The sequence below is a fragment of the Macrosteles quadrilineatus genome, unplaced genomic scaffold (genome assembly GCF_028750875.1).
Source record: "Macrosteles quadrilineatus isolate MER2022 unplaced genomic scaffold, UCM_ALF_1.0 Scaffold_2__2_contigs__length_208266976, whole genome shotgun sequence".
NCBI classification, from domain to species: Eukaryota; Metazoa; Arthropoda; class Insecta; order Hemiptera; family Cicadellidae; genus Macrosteles; species Macrosteles quadrilineatus.
Window position 1 is genome coordinate 93,231,178 of NW_026542595.1, and position 14,858 is coordinate 93,246,035.

General features: G+C 33.7%; 1 protein-coding gene across 1 annotated transcript; it reads right to left on the reverse strand.

The window, feature by feature from the left end:
• Positions 1-9,917: 9,917 nt before the first annotated feature.
• LOC128984592 (uncharacterized) lies at positions 9,918-12,950 on the reverse strand. The gene has a single exon (XM_054403930.1). It carries the CDS (start codon positions 12,948-12,950, stop codon positions 9,918-9,920), a length of 3,033 nt encoding a protein of 1,010 aa, XP_054259905.1.
• Positions 12,951-14,858: the final 1,908 nt, after the last annotated feature.

Here is a 14,858-nt window from a genome sequence, read left to right on the forward strand (position 1 = left end):
AAGTAAACATCTGCTTTAAATTATTTATAAACCTGTAGTTACTAAAATCCGACATTGGAGCCCTCTTGACAAATCTACACAAACCATCCAATGCCTGAATGATTCATACATTCTGTTTTAGAGTCAATAACATACTTCCTATTTTATAGAATAAAGAGTTTTTCCAGCTAGTTCAACCACACAAGTTGATTCTATAGGTTCAGTTGTTTAAAAAGGTTTACCTACACAAATAAATATTTTTTACATTTATTACAACAGTTAATTTGAAATAAGCAATAACAAAAAGCATTAAGCACATTGCTTGTTTAGATGCTACAGTTTGGATATATTATTGTATCTCTAACATGTCTAGAGATACAATAATATATCCAAACTGTAGCATCTAAACAAGCAATGTGCTTAATGCTTTTTGTTATTGCTTATTTCAAATTAACTGTTGTAATAAATGTAAAAAATATTTATTTGTGTAGGTAAACCTTTTTAAACAACTGAACCTATAGAATCAACTTGTGTGGTTGAACTAGCTGGAAAAACTCTTTATTCTATAAAATAGGAAGTATGTTATTGACTCTAAAACAGAATGTATGAATCATTCAGGCATTGGATGGTTTGTGTAGATTTGTCAAGAGGGCTCCAATGTCGGATTTTAGTAACTACAGGTTTATAAATAATTTAAAGCAGATGTTTACTTTCACTAGATGTTTTGTAGGTTTGAATAACTGCATCATTCTGTTATGATTTGAAATCGTGTCACAATGTTCTCACAGTATAAAACTATTTTATTTCTGGTTAAGTACAACCGCAGCACACTTGTGCACTCAACAAAGCTTAAATCCCCCACTATTAAAGTAAAAAAAGATGTAAAAACCTTTATCAAAGTGATGGAATTGCTTTAATATGTTTTCTATACCCACATAACTTAACGTAAATTATTAAGTGAATAATAAATGTGTTTGTGCTACCTCAGGTATTCAAATGCCTCTCAATTTGTCTTTAACCCACCACATTACTACCATTAAAAAAAGGAACTTCAATAATTGCGAAACTTAACCCCGCTGAAGCTGTGCAACGTTACTAGACTGACAATTTAAAAAATCTCACCAAAATTTATTGAAGCTAAAACTATCAGTGGTAAGTTTAAAGGAGAAAAAATCTTCAGTAAATAATATATTTTATTTTTTTAATCTTAGTTCCAAGTGACTGATACGTAAAAGGTGCTAGTCTGAAATAAACTTGAAAAATCTGTTTAATCCACAGATAATCAAGTAAAATAAATATTCTATTTCTGTTTTTGTTATACATTTCTATCATTTAACGTAATTAACTAATTACCGGATAAAATAATAATTGTTCAGAGCAGCAACAGGGTAACTGCTAGTTTTTTTAAAACATGAATATTGATAGCCTAAGTCCAACATGGGGGCTATAGAGCCGTTTGGGAAAAGATTTCTGTGGTAAGAATATGTTAATCAGGAATGTGAGCTATTATCATACAAAAATTTAACCCAATTCAACCAGAGCATGATTGAACTTCAAACATACAAACTTTCACATTTATTAGTACAATGTCTAGAGATTACTATGATTATGATATATTTAAACTAGTGGAAACTTTAAAAGTGGTTTAAACAAGCGTCAGATATTTCTAAAATAAATCACATTACTCTTTTTGTGACAATGCCTGCTAGACAGGACCTGATTGAATGTGGGATTATGTTCATCACCAAACCCATCATATAACCCACCATACCAATAAACACAAATATGAATAGTTGTAAAAGCTCACACGACTCACCAAAGGTAAACTGTTTGTCATACAAGTATTCCAGGAATTAAGGTCTTCGTTACATCTGTAGGTTTAAAAAGTAGCCCTAACTCCCTACAACAATTGCTTTGAACACAGTTTTATAGTTTGTTGTAGATGATAGTGAATAAACATATAAGCTCCTCCGATGTGAACGATATTATATGGTCTTCGTTACATCTGTAGGTTTAAAAAGTAGCCCTAACTCCCTACAACAATTGCTTTGAACACAGTTTTATAGTTTGTTGTAGATGATAGTGAATAAACATATAAGCTCCTCCGATGTGAACGATATTATATGACACGAACCCACAGTTAAAACTTTAGTGTGTATACCAACACACACCTTCACCTTCAATAACACCTTTCAATAGTGTGAAAGGTTTAAACAACTAAAAAAATATTAACATAACTATACCATAGGTCCTTATAAGGAAAAAAACTAGACTCAATTCTACTTACATTCTAGAAGTTGACTAGGTTTATTTTATGACTTCAATGACATACAACTATGATGTAAGGTCAAAATTATCTTAGTAAATCTATTTTTCCTAACAACTCTGATTAAATAAATTACAGCAATTTTCAAATAGTTCTCATCTACGATAATGTAAAAAACAAAATTATTCTTTTTATATTAACACCTTAACCTCCTGTAGAGTAGGACCCATTGTTAATTGTGTAAAATTGATTCTTGATGCTATGAGAGGAATATGTATGCAAATTCTCTACTTCTAGGTACTATGGTTTTACATGTTTGTTGATTGGAATTTAGCATTTATATACCTAGTACTATGATATCGTAAATTATGTAGATCCCAAATATGTTTTTAGTTTCTTAATTAAAAAAGCCGTATAAAAGTAAGAAAATTCATGTTTTAATTGCTCAGGAATATTGTTTTACAGTGCTGTGAAAACTATGGAGATAACAACGCGCCCCACCCTTCTTATCAGGCGTGAGAAGCCTGTTGCGGTTGTAGTTAGTTCAGTTTAGACGTTTTGGTATGCTCAGGCTGCATTCAGTGTAGGTTCTGTCTTCTTTCTTGGATATAGGTCTTGTTGCTTAAATTATATCTTGTCTTGGACAAATATTTTAACTTTGTTGTGGTTATCTGATATTTTTGTCATTTAACATTACTAGTGAGGATACATTAATAAATAGCTATTTTTGGTCAACGTTTAAGTTCAGCTTTCTTTTTGGTCCGGTTATTTGAAACACCGGCGAGGGAAATACATCTGGGATCAAATAGGTAAGTCATTAATTAAACCTACAAATTAGATTACACATTTACAAATTAGGGCTATAGTAAAAAGTAAAAAAACAATAATGTGAATAATAAATTAATAAGTTTAACTTCTTGGGTTTGATCTATTAGGCATACAGCTGATTGCTGTAAATATTCTAAGATTGTAGCATATGGTAGGCCTATTACAGATACTAACTGTTGTTAACATTGGGCTTTAAGTATACAGTAAAACAATCAAGTAATGACACCTGAGTTTATTAAGGTACTAATAAGTGCAACTGAGGTATTTTTAACATTTTGTATATAGGAATCACGACTTTACACGGCCTTAATGGGTAGTTTTGCACAAGGTTTCAAAATTTAATTATAAGAGTGTGGTTCTTACAAAAGTTCATAGGTACTTTAGGATTTATCTAGAAATCAGCCTATAACGTCTACAAACAATCAACAGGGTTTTTCATTAATTACTTGGAATAATGGGTAAAAGTTTATGCAAAAATGTTGCTATGCTCTTTTGTTAACACAGTCATTGATAAATATATTGTATTGATTTTTAGGAAATGGTCTTTGTTACAATTAACAAGCTTAGAGTTTAATGCTCTTTAATGTGATTGACAGATGCAAACTCTATGACAGAGTCAGCGAGCATCAGTGGCAGAGGTCTACAGCTGAGTCAAAGGCAGAGGTCTACGGTTAAGGTCTACGGCAGAGGTCTACGGCAGACGTCTATGGCTAAGGTGTCTACAGTAGAGGTCTACGGCAGAGGTCTATGGTCGCACACCTGAAGTTAAGCGGCTCACGAGGCGAAGGACTGGTAAGTGTTGTATTCCATAGTAGACTTTAGATGCATCTTAATTATTATCACCCACATAGATAAAACATTGAACACCAACCACTAGCCTTTAACTAAAAAGCTTAAAAATACCATTTAAACCATTGATATATCTACAGGTTCGCTTTAGGTGTCCAAACACTTTTATTTAGTGTTGATATATAATAGTACCAAGGAGTTTAAAAACCACTTATCCTGTAGAAAAAAAGGAGATGTCTAAAGAGTCTGTCCATGAATTCAAAATATTACTTAACATAAAACCAATCGTTATTTTACTCATTTGATAAAAATAGTACCTTACTCTTAACACATTAAAAACAAATAAATTTATCAACTTATAAAAAAGAGAATTACATAAATGGTATTGATTACTAAATTGAACTTTATACTTATGTAACCAATTAAGTTATGACTGAAATGATATGTAAAGTGAACAGGAAGCTTTTACCAAACATAGGTAGGTGCTTGTTATATGGTTCATTTCTAAATGCTGTCATTAGGCCGATTCCGTACAAACTAATGTTAAAATGTATGTTTAGACAACATGTATGAACATTTTAATAGCTAAGAAAATTAAAAAAGTAAAGCATTATTCATACAATCATTTAACTGACTGCAGTACGGCAAAATGATATGTATTATGCAATACAAATAATTTTCCTAACATTTTTTGTAGAAACTTGTTTGAATATAAACTGCATACAGTAAAAATCTATCTAGTACTGATAATTTTAAATATCATCCTTAAGTGGTTAGCTCTTGTATAACAAACAACCTTTAATCAGGAAAATGCAAACCATTGGTTATAAGACACAATGTAAATATAAGCAGTAGATCTTTTGTTTGGATAAAAATAATTACCAGTCCTTTTATTGCGTGTACTATAACTAGATTAAAATGTTTAGTGAAATTATTAAGAGAAAACTTGACAAAATAGCGTAGAATTAGATTATTTGCAAATTATGAAAAACTAATCACACTGTTAAAATTGATTTTGCTTTTTTCCGCCATCAAACTTTCTATGTTTTTGAAAGTTGTATTCTCATAGACTTGGTGTCCCATTTGTTGTCTAATAAACTGCAGTTCCATCGTAATACAGTACAGAGCTTAATGCTGAAATCAAGTATATAAGCAACAATTCCGTTATGAGATAGGATATTTATTTACTGTAACGTTCTGTAGAGTTTAGCGTATTTTTCTCATCACCGAGCATGAGAGCGGAAATGCTAGGATTTCTTAGAAAGCAATGGCTATGTTAATAAGCCTGAATAAAACCTACGCAAAACAGACTCAAAGCAACACAGCGTTCTTGTCACTTTAATGTTATAAGTACTGTATGGTATTTCACAGTAACATTGTACTTTTCTAGTGATATTATGTTGAAATAGCAACCATGCAAATGTAGGTTTTTAGAGATGAGTGTAGGGTTAGGTTGAATCAAGAACTATAATAAGCATAACTACACCCTAATAATGATAAACATTTACACTATTGTTTTTAGTGTTAAATTTATGGCAAAGATCATATGTCTGTAAACTGGAAGGTATATTTGACTTAGAGTAATTGAGGTCTTATCATACAATTATTACGTAGCCACACGTATCGTGGATGTAGTTTGGTCACTATGTTGGAGTGTTAGGTAATTTAGTTGATTAGCAGTTTTTACATATTTATAGTATAAGTTGAATATCGGTAGTTTTTGTGTCATAAAAGAGGCTTTTTTATCTATTCAAAGTATTATGAACCTTGATAACAGTAAAAGGAGCTTACATATGACTTCAAGTGTATCTATTTTATGGCAATCTAAAAGACTTCTCCATTAAAACTATTACTTAACATTAAGTTTTTTTTTGCAACACAGTGTCAACTTAAAAGAGTCGTAGTCAATAGGTATTGCATTACATTCATAGCTAGGAGCAATATGGAACATTTGATTGCTACAAAAAAACTTGTTTATAATAGTCTTTACAACCATTATGGTAGACGGGTTAAAAGCCCACCTATTAAAACCTGGAATAAACTATTAATAGCTTAGAAAAAGTACATAAACAAATAGAATTCGGTATTTAATTTTTCGGTTCTTGGCTGATACAAACATACTTTTACCAGACTCAGGATGGATATAGGGTTATTGAAAATGCCTGATAGCTGGAATTTAATCAATAAAAAACATGTCTCCAAAAATCAGACACCGAAGGCAATGATGACGTTTTCGCGAGACTACTTTATTAATACTTTTCAATAAACCTACTCGCAAGCGCTGGAACTAACATTTTCGTGACCGTATGGCTGTACGAGCTCACATATTATGCACATACTGTTTTACTGGGAAATCTATAAGATTTAGCATCGTTGTACTACAGTAATATGTTATTGGTGATCGGTAATTTAAATGTAGGTTTATAAATTAACTACCGATACATGACTTAGAAAATATGTTCAAATACAGAGCGATGTAAATAAAAGTCAAATAAAAGTGATGTAATTGAAGGACTGTGCAACAGTATCTACAGGAAATGAGATAACAGTATCTAATGACCGCGAAACACACTCAAACCTTCTACACTGACAAAACATTCTATGTTCTATGTAGTATTTTATAGTTGGTATAAATAACACTCTATTTGGTTAGCATTATTAACCATTATGGTGCATATATACATACAGCCTAGAAAGAACTACTGTGGGGCGTTCAGATTAGTAAATTTTTGTATTATGGGGATTTACATAACCCTGGGTCGAGCTTTTTATTTAAATGAAGGATTTTAGTACTTGAATTACATTGAATTGTTTAAATTGTCTTTTTAGCGTAATCTCTGTGACTATACTCATTAAGCAGCATGCATTCATTTTGGATGCAAACTAATTGAGCTCTCTTTCTTCCTAGAATATTCAATTATCTTCATTTTTATGTACAAATAGCTTTGTACAGAAAGAATCATATTGATCTTCTTATAATCGGAACAGTATTTCTTTTGCATTTTAGTGTGTGTTTTTCCGGATATGTAGGCTAAACTCTGTATTCTGGTTAAGCTCAAGTACAATTTGATAAACACAGAATCTCTAATTGGCAACCCAAATAATGCATAGAAGTTTCATTTATGGTTACACGTTATTACTCTTGCGATTAATTAAACGTAAGAAAAAACGTTTTTCATCTTATTTGGGTGTACTTACAAAACATGTTTGGTAACGGTTATGTGTAAACAACATTTAATGTAAAAATATAAGTGACAAAAAAATAAATCTATCCAAACAGATGTTCATTACTTCATAGATATCCAAACATATGAGTATTTCATAAATTGTAAATGTTAAGAGAAACTTTACAAAATAGCGCACAATTTGTAAAGTAGTGGTATCATATTACAATGGATAGAAATTAAGATAACACAAATTGGTTGGTCAATATATCGTAAAAATAACCAAAAATTATGTAATTTTGAACAATGTATAGACAAAACTCTAATTTTTAATACATAATCACATAGGATAAAATTTGATGTTTTAACGATTTTAAACTATTCCAAGAGCATCTTTAGAATTTAATATCCTAATAACATGTATTTATTTTTAACATAAAATCACATTCCTTTATAAGACCTACTTGTTGGTTGTGTCTTAAATAGTGTCATCATTCATGTTACATTTGCGGTTTGAGACATAACTCTTTAAATTTTACTTGCCCGCTTGTTTCTCTAGACTACCTTATCTATCCTTACCAATCACCAAAGATTTTATTTCCGGTTGGGGTGATATGTTGATTTTTGGTATGGTATTGGATTATAGTTAACAGTTTTTATATGAACCTATGGTCCTAGAGGTTCACAGGATCGATTCTTACCAATTAACAAACATATTTTATTTCTGGTTGGGGTGATATATTGATTTTTGGTATAGTGTTGTATTGTAGTGGGAGTAGTGTGAGTCCTTAATCTCAGAGGTATGCGGGTTCGATTAATGCCAAACGTTTCATTTCCGGTTGGGGTGATATATTGGTTTTTGGTAAGGTGTTGTATTGTAGTGGTAGTCCATGATCTCAGAGGTTTACAGGTTCGATCCTTACCAATCACCGATCATTTCTGGTTGAGGTATTTTTAGTATGGTATTGTATCATAGTGTGAGTCCTTGATCTCAGAGGTTTACGGGTTCAATTCATACCAAACGTTTCATTTCTGGTTGGGGTGATATGTTGATGTTGGTATAGTTTTGTATTGTAGTGGGAGTCCTTGATCTCAGAGGTTTACGGGTTCGATCCTTACCAAACGTTTCATTTCCGGTTGGGGTGTTTTTTTGTATGATGTTGTGTTGTAGTCTCTTGTTTGTGTATGCATATTCGATCTCAGAGGTTTACGGGTTCAATCCTTACCAATCACCGATAATTTCTGGTTGGGGTGTTTTTAGTATGGTATTGTATCATAGTGTAGGTCCTTGTTCTTAGAGGTTTGTGGGTTCGATCCTTACTAGCTACCATTTGTATTATATCAAGTTGGAGTGATTTTTAGTGTTGTATAGTAGTGTTATGTTTGTATAGGAGACTAGGGTTCAAATCTTCTAATTTCCGATCAAGTTAATATTTTATGTGGTATAATATAAGGAGCTTAACGAGTAATATAGATCTGTTACATCTGGTATAGTTCTTTAATGGTGGAAATGATGTATTCTTACACCTCTTTTAGCTTTATATTGGATAGGGTTTGAGACTATCCCCTCATTAAGTGAGGCCAAGTTAAACGTTATACAACCTATCCAGTTTATAATATTATATACCAGTTTATAATATTATATAATATTATATTGGTTGATGTTGTTTAACGTCCTCTCCTTTATTTATAAAGCTTTTTTGTCAAGTCTATAGATTTAGTTATATAACCCTACCAAAGTTAACATTCAAAGTTTGCGGGCGGTTTAGTTGGCCTCGCCAGTGACTTTCACTCATGGTTTACGGGCTGTTTAGTTGGCCGCGCCAGTGACCAATAACATTCACACAAGTACAAAGAGGGGCACAGGTTATATCCAATCTGAATCCCTCAGTGTACACACATTCACACAAGTACAAGGAGTAGCACAGGTTCTTCTAAATCTGAACTACTCAATGTACACACACACTCACACCTTGGTCAGGTTACATAAGTATGTATCTATAGACTTGTTTTTTTTTACTAGGAGAGCTATGTACAGTTTTAAATTTACAAAATTATTTACAAAGTTTACATTTACAATACAATTTATGTGGCCCTTTGGACTTTTCTATATCCAAAAGGTAAAGTATCATATTGACCTTCATACCTCCTTTTAGGACCAGTTATTTTAAACACTTTGCTCTCAGCGATGGTGACGATGTCTCTGTCTCTAGTCCTTCTGATTCTACTTTCTTCAATTTCAACAGTCTGTTTTGCTTCACTCAAAACCATCTCTTTTAATTTTTCAAAATTTACAACTTTTGATGTTTTAAAGTTAAGGGTGAGGCCCTTGATTTTACATATTGGGATCAATTTTTGTTGATTGGTTGACCAGACAAGGTACGCGTAAGTTTTAGGCCCCCCAGAGACAAACTCAGTGATATAAGAGCCAGGTCCATAATCTACTAATTCGTCAGTCATTTCACCGAGATAATCTCCTGTAGACACCCTATAAAGACCGTTTCCATATATGTAAACAACACTGTCAGTATCATAATATAATACTTGAGCTCCTAGGGCCTCAAGGTGTTCATAGAGTTTGAGTCTCGCCTGCGAGGTAGTGTAGGCCGCAATACAAACGTTTACGTTACTAAGAGGTTCACCTACCTCCTCCAAATATTCCCATGACACGACCACAACCTCATCATTAACAATCTGAATTCTGTTTACTTTAACTTCTGGACTAGAGAGCATTTGAAATAATGTTTTTGAGTCTCTAACAATAGTAGCCTTAGTTTGATTTTCCCTCTGACCAAATTTTCCCCAAAAACTGTTTAACATTAATTTTGCCAAAGATCTCAAACCTCCATTCTTAACAATCTTTTCTTTCTCCAACTTAATTCCCTCGTGTCCTAAATACTCTGCAATATATTTGTTTTGTCCTCCTCAGTCTTACACCATTCCGGATAGCCCGAAGCTTCCTGTTTCATCTTGAGAAATTTATTAATAAAATCAGTGAACAAACCCCCATTTTCATAAGTCGCTACCTGGTACTCCCACAACTCATACATATCCAATACAATATACCCTTTCTCTACTGCCTTTCTGATCTCGTCCATAGTCCAAGTACCAACTAATACCCTATCATCACTGTCATGATTACACTCTCCCTGATACATCATTTCCCCACATGTTCTGCACAACACAAACATCAATTTATCATTCATTTTTGTAGGGAGTACAGGGTGGTAGAGATCAAGAGGCGGCAATACTTTACATTTTAACAAACCCTCCACACCCATACCTCTCTCACGACACTCCCTGTCTCCTACATAGATGGTTGGGTGGCCTACAGGATACTTCCCATACTTACAAACATAAGGGTACAGAGAACAAACATCGACATATTGTATAGTTTCCCCCTCAGTGCATTTGTGGTAAGATTTCGCATTACCTGTCCTACCTCCAAAGAAAGCCTGCCTCGGGTCAAGTGGAAGATTGTTTAAGATAGGCAAACTGTCTAGATATTTAAGCTGCTGATCCTTTTTTTGTTTACGAAATTCACATTCCCACATCTCTACTAGTGTGTGTTCTGTAAACTTTGCATTTTTAGCCTTGGTTCGCTCATAGCGAAGATGTAGGCTATCAGAAGGGTCCTCTTTCAAAGGGGCATGACGGTTGTAAGAAAAACATTTAGGACACCCATGGAAATAACAGCCATGAAATTCGTAGATGTTTCTGCCATCGAACCCATCTACTTTCATTCCATTGACTTTAACTTCTTTACCTCGACCTGCGTGGTCAATCCTAATCCCGTTGGTTTCCTCGACCCAAGAAAGCCATTGGAGCGCTATATTTGATTGATTGTCTACTAATCGATAGCCGTTTTTAGGGATAAGTCCGATAGTATTGGGTTTCAAGAAATTACGGCGGAAAGCTAGATTACAAGCACTAGCAATAGTAACAGCCTCAAGAAACGGGTCAACATTACACTCTTTTAGGAAAATTGAGCGAAACTTTAGACAGGCTTGAGCCAAGATATCAACGTCTGAAATACAGTAGGCTAGGATCTCGTTTTTGAAGTTAAACACATATTTACTAGCAACCTGTTCACTATACCATTTTTCAAAGTCGTTGTGGGATTTCTCAAACATAGATTCAGGACAATAGTACTCTTTATCTGGCATAGGGCCTACATAGTTTTGGTTTGCCAGAGTGTTGAACAGGTGAGGAAAGTAGCCTTTCTTTTTCTCTGGAGGTAGGTCAAAGGCTTTAGGCAGAGCAGACAGAGCCATAGGGAAGTAGCTAAGTGAGTCAACAAACCTAACATTATCGATTTCCATTAAGATAATCGCAGTTCCCCGCATTACAAGTTCCGGCGTGAATTTTGTTTCTTCCAACAAGTACTTTAGCAAGAATTGAAAGTCAAACCCCTGCCCATTGTGTGCAATTACGCAGACGTTTTTAAACTGTTTCCTTACATACATTACATAGTTCATAAACTGATTGATAGGGTCAGAGTCAAACACTCGCGTACGATTTTTACATGCAATACAGAATTTCCCCTCAATACACTGATAACAAAATTGCTGAGACACACACAAGTTTACTTTATGCAATTTACTTTCAGGGTCAGAGGGCAGAGGCTCATCCTGGCGGGTTTCCAAGTCAAAGAAAATAAAAACATAGTCTTTAGATTTAGGTTTTCCCTCATTGGGTTTCATATAACATTTATGGTTGGGATCTTTATACTCCCCACAAGGTTTACAAAATACTTCCCCACACTTGTGAGGCTTGGACCTCTCTTTAAGCAAAACTAGTTTCCCACAGTCAAGACATTTCTTCACATGTTTACACCTATCAACCTGATGCGCAATAAAACAGCGTTGGTTTTTATAAGTTAGATTGCATTTAGGACACAAGATCCCCCCATACTCCTCTACACATGGGGGCGAGATGGTTTGGCAACAGGGACAAATGTTTGAGCATCTGTGGGCTCCTTTGTGATCATACGGGATATAACAGGCCTCACAGAAATATTTACAAGCAAAGGCTGCTGTCAGGCTAGTAATTACATTATAGTGCCGGTTATAAAACAACAGGTTAATTTTGAACTTGGGGTTCTCCACACTACCCTCAAAATACACATCACGACCTTTAGCATTGTAGTTGTACACTGTGATTTTATAGTCTTTAAGCAGATGTTGGAATTTTTCAAGTTCAGGAATGCCTGCACCACCCTCAGGCATCACAACTCTAGCTCTACGTACAAGTTCCTGAGCCCTAACAGTTTGCCTATTTGCCCTATCCATTCTAACTAATTTATATTCAGGATCTTTATTTACATTAGCTATAGCCACTACAATAGCACGGGGAAGACACAAATTATCTTTATTGTTAATTACAACAATCCCAGTCCTAGCTTTACATTCTTCGTCAAAGGTATTGTACAGGCCTGGTCTTTTGCAGCCTCCTGAACCTACAGGGAGATTAACTCGGGTACATTCAACTTGAAATGTATCTGTGGACTTGATTGATTCAGAATTTGATTGCACAATTCCCCCAAAAATTTGCCACAGGACGTCCTCGTTAACTTCATTTGCAGGGCGAAAAGCAACAAACCCCGGCTCTTTACTTTTCAGGTTAAGTGAACGCAGAGTGAATCCCAATTGATCGCCCTCCTGACAAACTTCTTTCATTTCATTAACATTTTGACCAAACCCTTGTCTTAGCCAGTCAATCTCATTAGTTTCTGGTGGGGGGTTAGAAAACTTAAAAACAGTATTAATTCCATGAATGCGAAATCTCTTTACATAATTTTCATGTTTATCTAGAATATTTACAGGGACAATTACTTCAACAGAATCTTCTACAACATTTACAGGTTCATTACTATCAACAGATTCATTGGAATCTACTGGAGCAGAGTTACTTACATCCGTCATCTTGAAGCACTGGGAGCAAAGTGATGCAATAATGGCAGGGTTGCGATAAGGGTTTATATAGGGACAAGGATAACCACAAATGTGTTTATCAAAGGTGACGTGGTACACAAGAGGAAGTGATAGCTGTTGTTTTAGATGATGCAATACCACAAAAGTGGTTATCAAAGGTGGTTATCCGGTTGTAATATGGTACACAGGAAGTGATAGTTGCTGATTTGGATGATGCAATACCGCGCAGGATGTAGACATTATATTTAATATTATATACTATATAATTATTATATACTAATTATGTTTATTATTTGTTTCAGATGGCTGCCCCTCTCCTCCTCCTCTACTAGCGTTAAGTATCAGAAATCAGAAATCAGAAAATCTTTAAGTATTTAGTAATAAGTTTGTATATAATAGTATAAATAAATCTATATTTAGCTTTCACAACTGTTTTTATTAATTCCCCCAACTTAGATTACACCATAAAAGAATTCCATTAATAAAAAAACTATTAGTAGAAACAATTGATAAAAAAAAGATAACACAAAACAGAGATTATATCATATACAATGTAATCAGTAGTTGGTAAAACACAGCTACCTAATACCACAGTACATTATTCAAATTTATTATAGTAAATCAAGCATATATTATACATTTATAATTATAAACTTGATAGGAAAACAGAGGTTATGTTACAATTGTTTGTTTGAAGTTCAATCACGCTTTAACTACTGGACGGATTGGGCTGAAATTTGGCATGATGATAGCTTACATTCCCGATTAACATACAGACATATTCTTATTTCAAAAATCCTTTCGGGCTCCGTCCCAGTGGCTCTGCAGTTCCCCATGTTAACCTTATGAGTATTTATGTTTAATGGGAATTAAAGAATTTAGTCAGCTGTGTTTTAACTAAACAGTTGGTTCTATGATATGCAAAAGCATTAAAAAGTTATAAGATTTACCAACAGAGTGCAGCACTATTATTTTTTTTTATTTATGAAAACAGCTAATTTGAATTAAGCATCGACAAAAACTGTGATACATAATAATTAATTTTTCCCTATTGTTTAGGAGAAGTAGTAGAACATTAATGGCTATGGTAGATGTGTAATAATGCAGTATACCATAAATTTAAAGAAGTAAATTTTATTAAACTGTGTCCTCCCCCCATTGCAAACGCAAAACTTGAGTATAACTGCAATAAGCATTTTATTCGTGATGCCAACCCCGTACGAAGGACGGGTTCTCTGCTAGTAAAACATAAAATGAAGTTATTTTACTTGGCAGAAAAGCATATAACACAGAAGTGAGGTTATGTTACAAAATCATATAATCAGCTATCAGTAGTTGGCAGTACTAGTGCTACTACCTGGTGGATAATTTATAAACTAATACCTCAACTCAGAGTAATCCTTTATGATGAATCTTATATCAAGTTAATCATTATTATAATTATACCGTCAACACTAACACTCCAATATTATAAACTTGTTTGACTTGTGGTTACATATATATAAAATAATATAACCAGCTAGGAATCGAACCCGTGAACCTCTCACTACAAAAAACAGCCCAAAGTAACTCATTTAGCATAGATTAAAATCAATAGTTTAACATATGATATTTGGTGGCATTTAATGGTTAAGTTAAGCCCTCTTTCAGCTGTTTTATATTTATTATACACTACAGCATGCCAACCTCTAATGCTACTACACATTTAGTATAATAGTCTTTTATGATCAGGTTTCACTTAAGCATTATACACTATATAAAATAAAGTGTTTTTTTACAAATTCTACTGAGATAGGATTAAACCCATGAACCTCTAATAACATGTTTTGTGGTTAGTTAGCATTAAACCCTTAGCATATGTTAGGATCGAACCCAATAACCGGAAATGACATGTTTTGT

Excerpts from the sequence above, each read along its gene's own strand:
- LOC128984592 (XM_054403930.1), bottom strand. The coding sequence starts at position 12,950 with ATGACGGATGTAAGTAACTCTGCTCCAGTAGATTCCAATGAATCTGTT.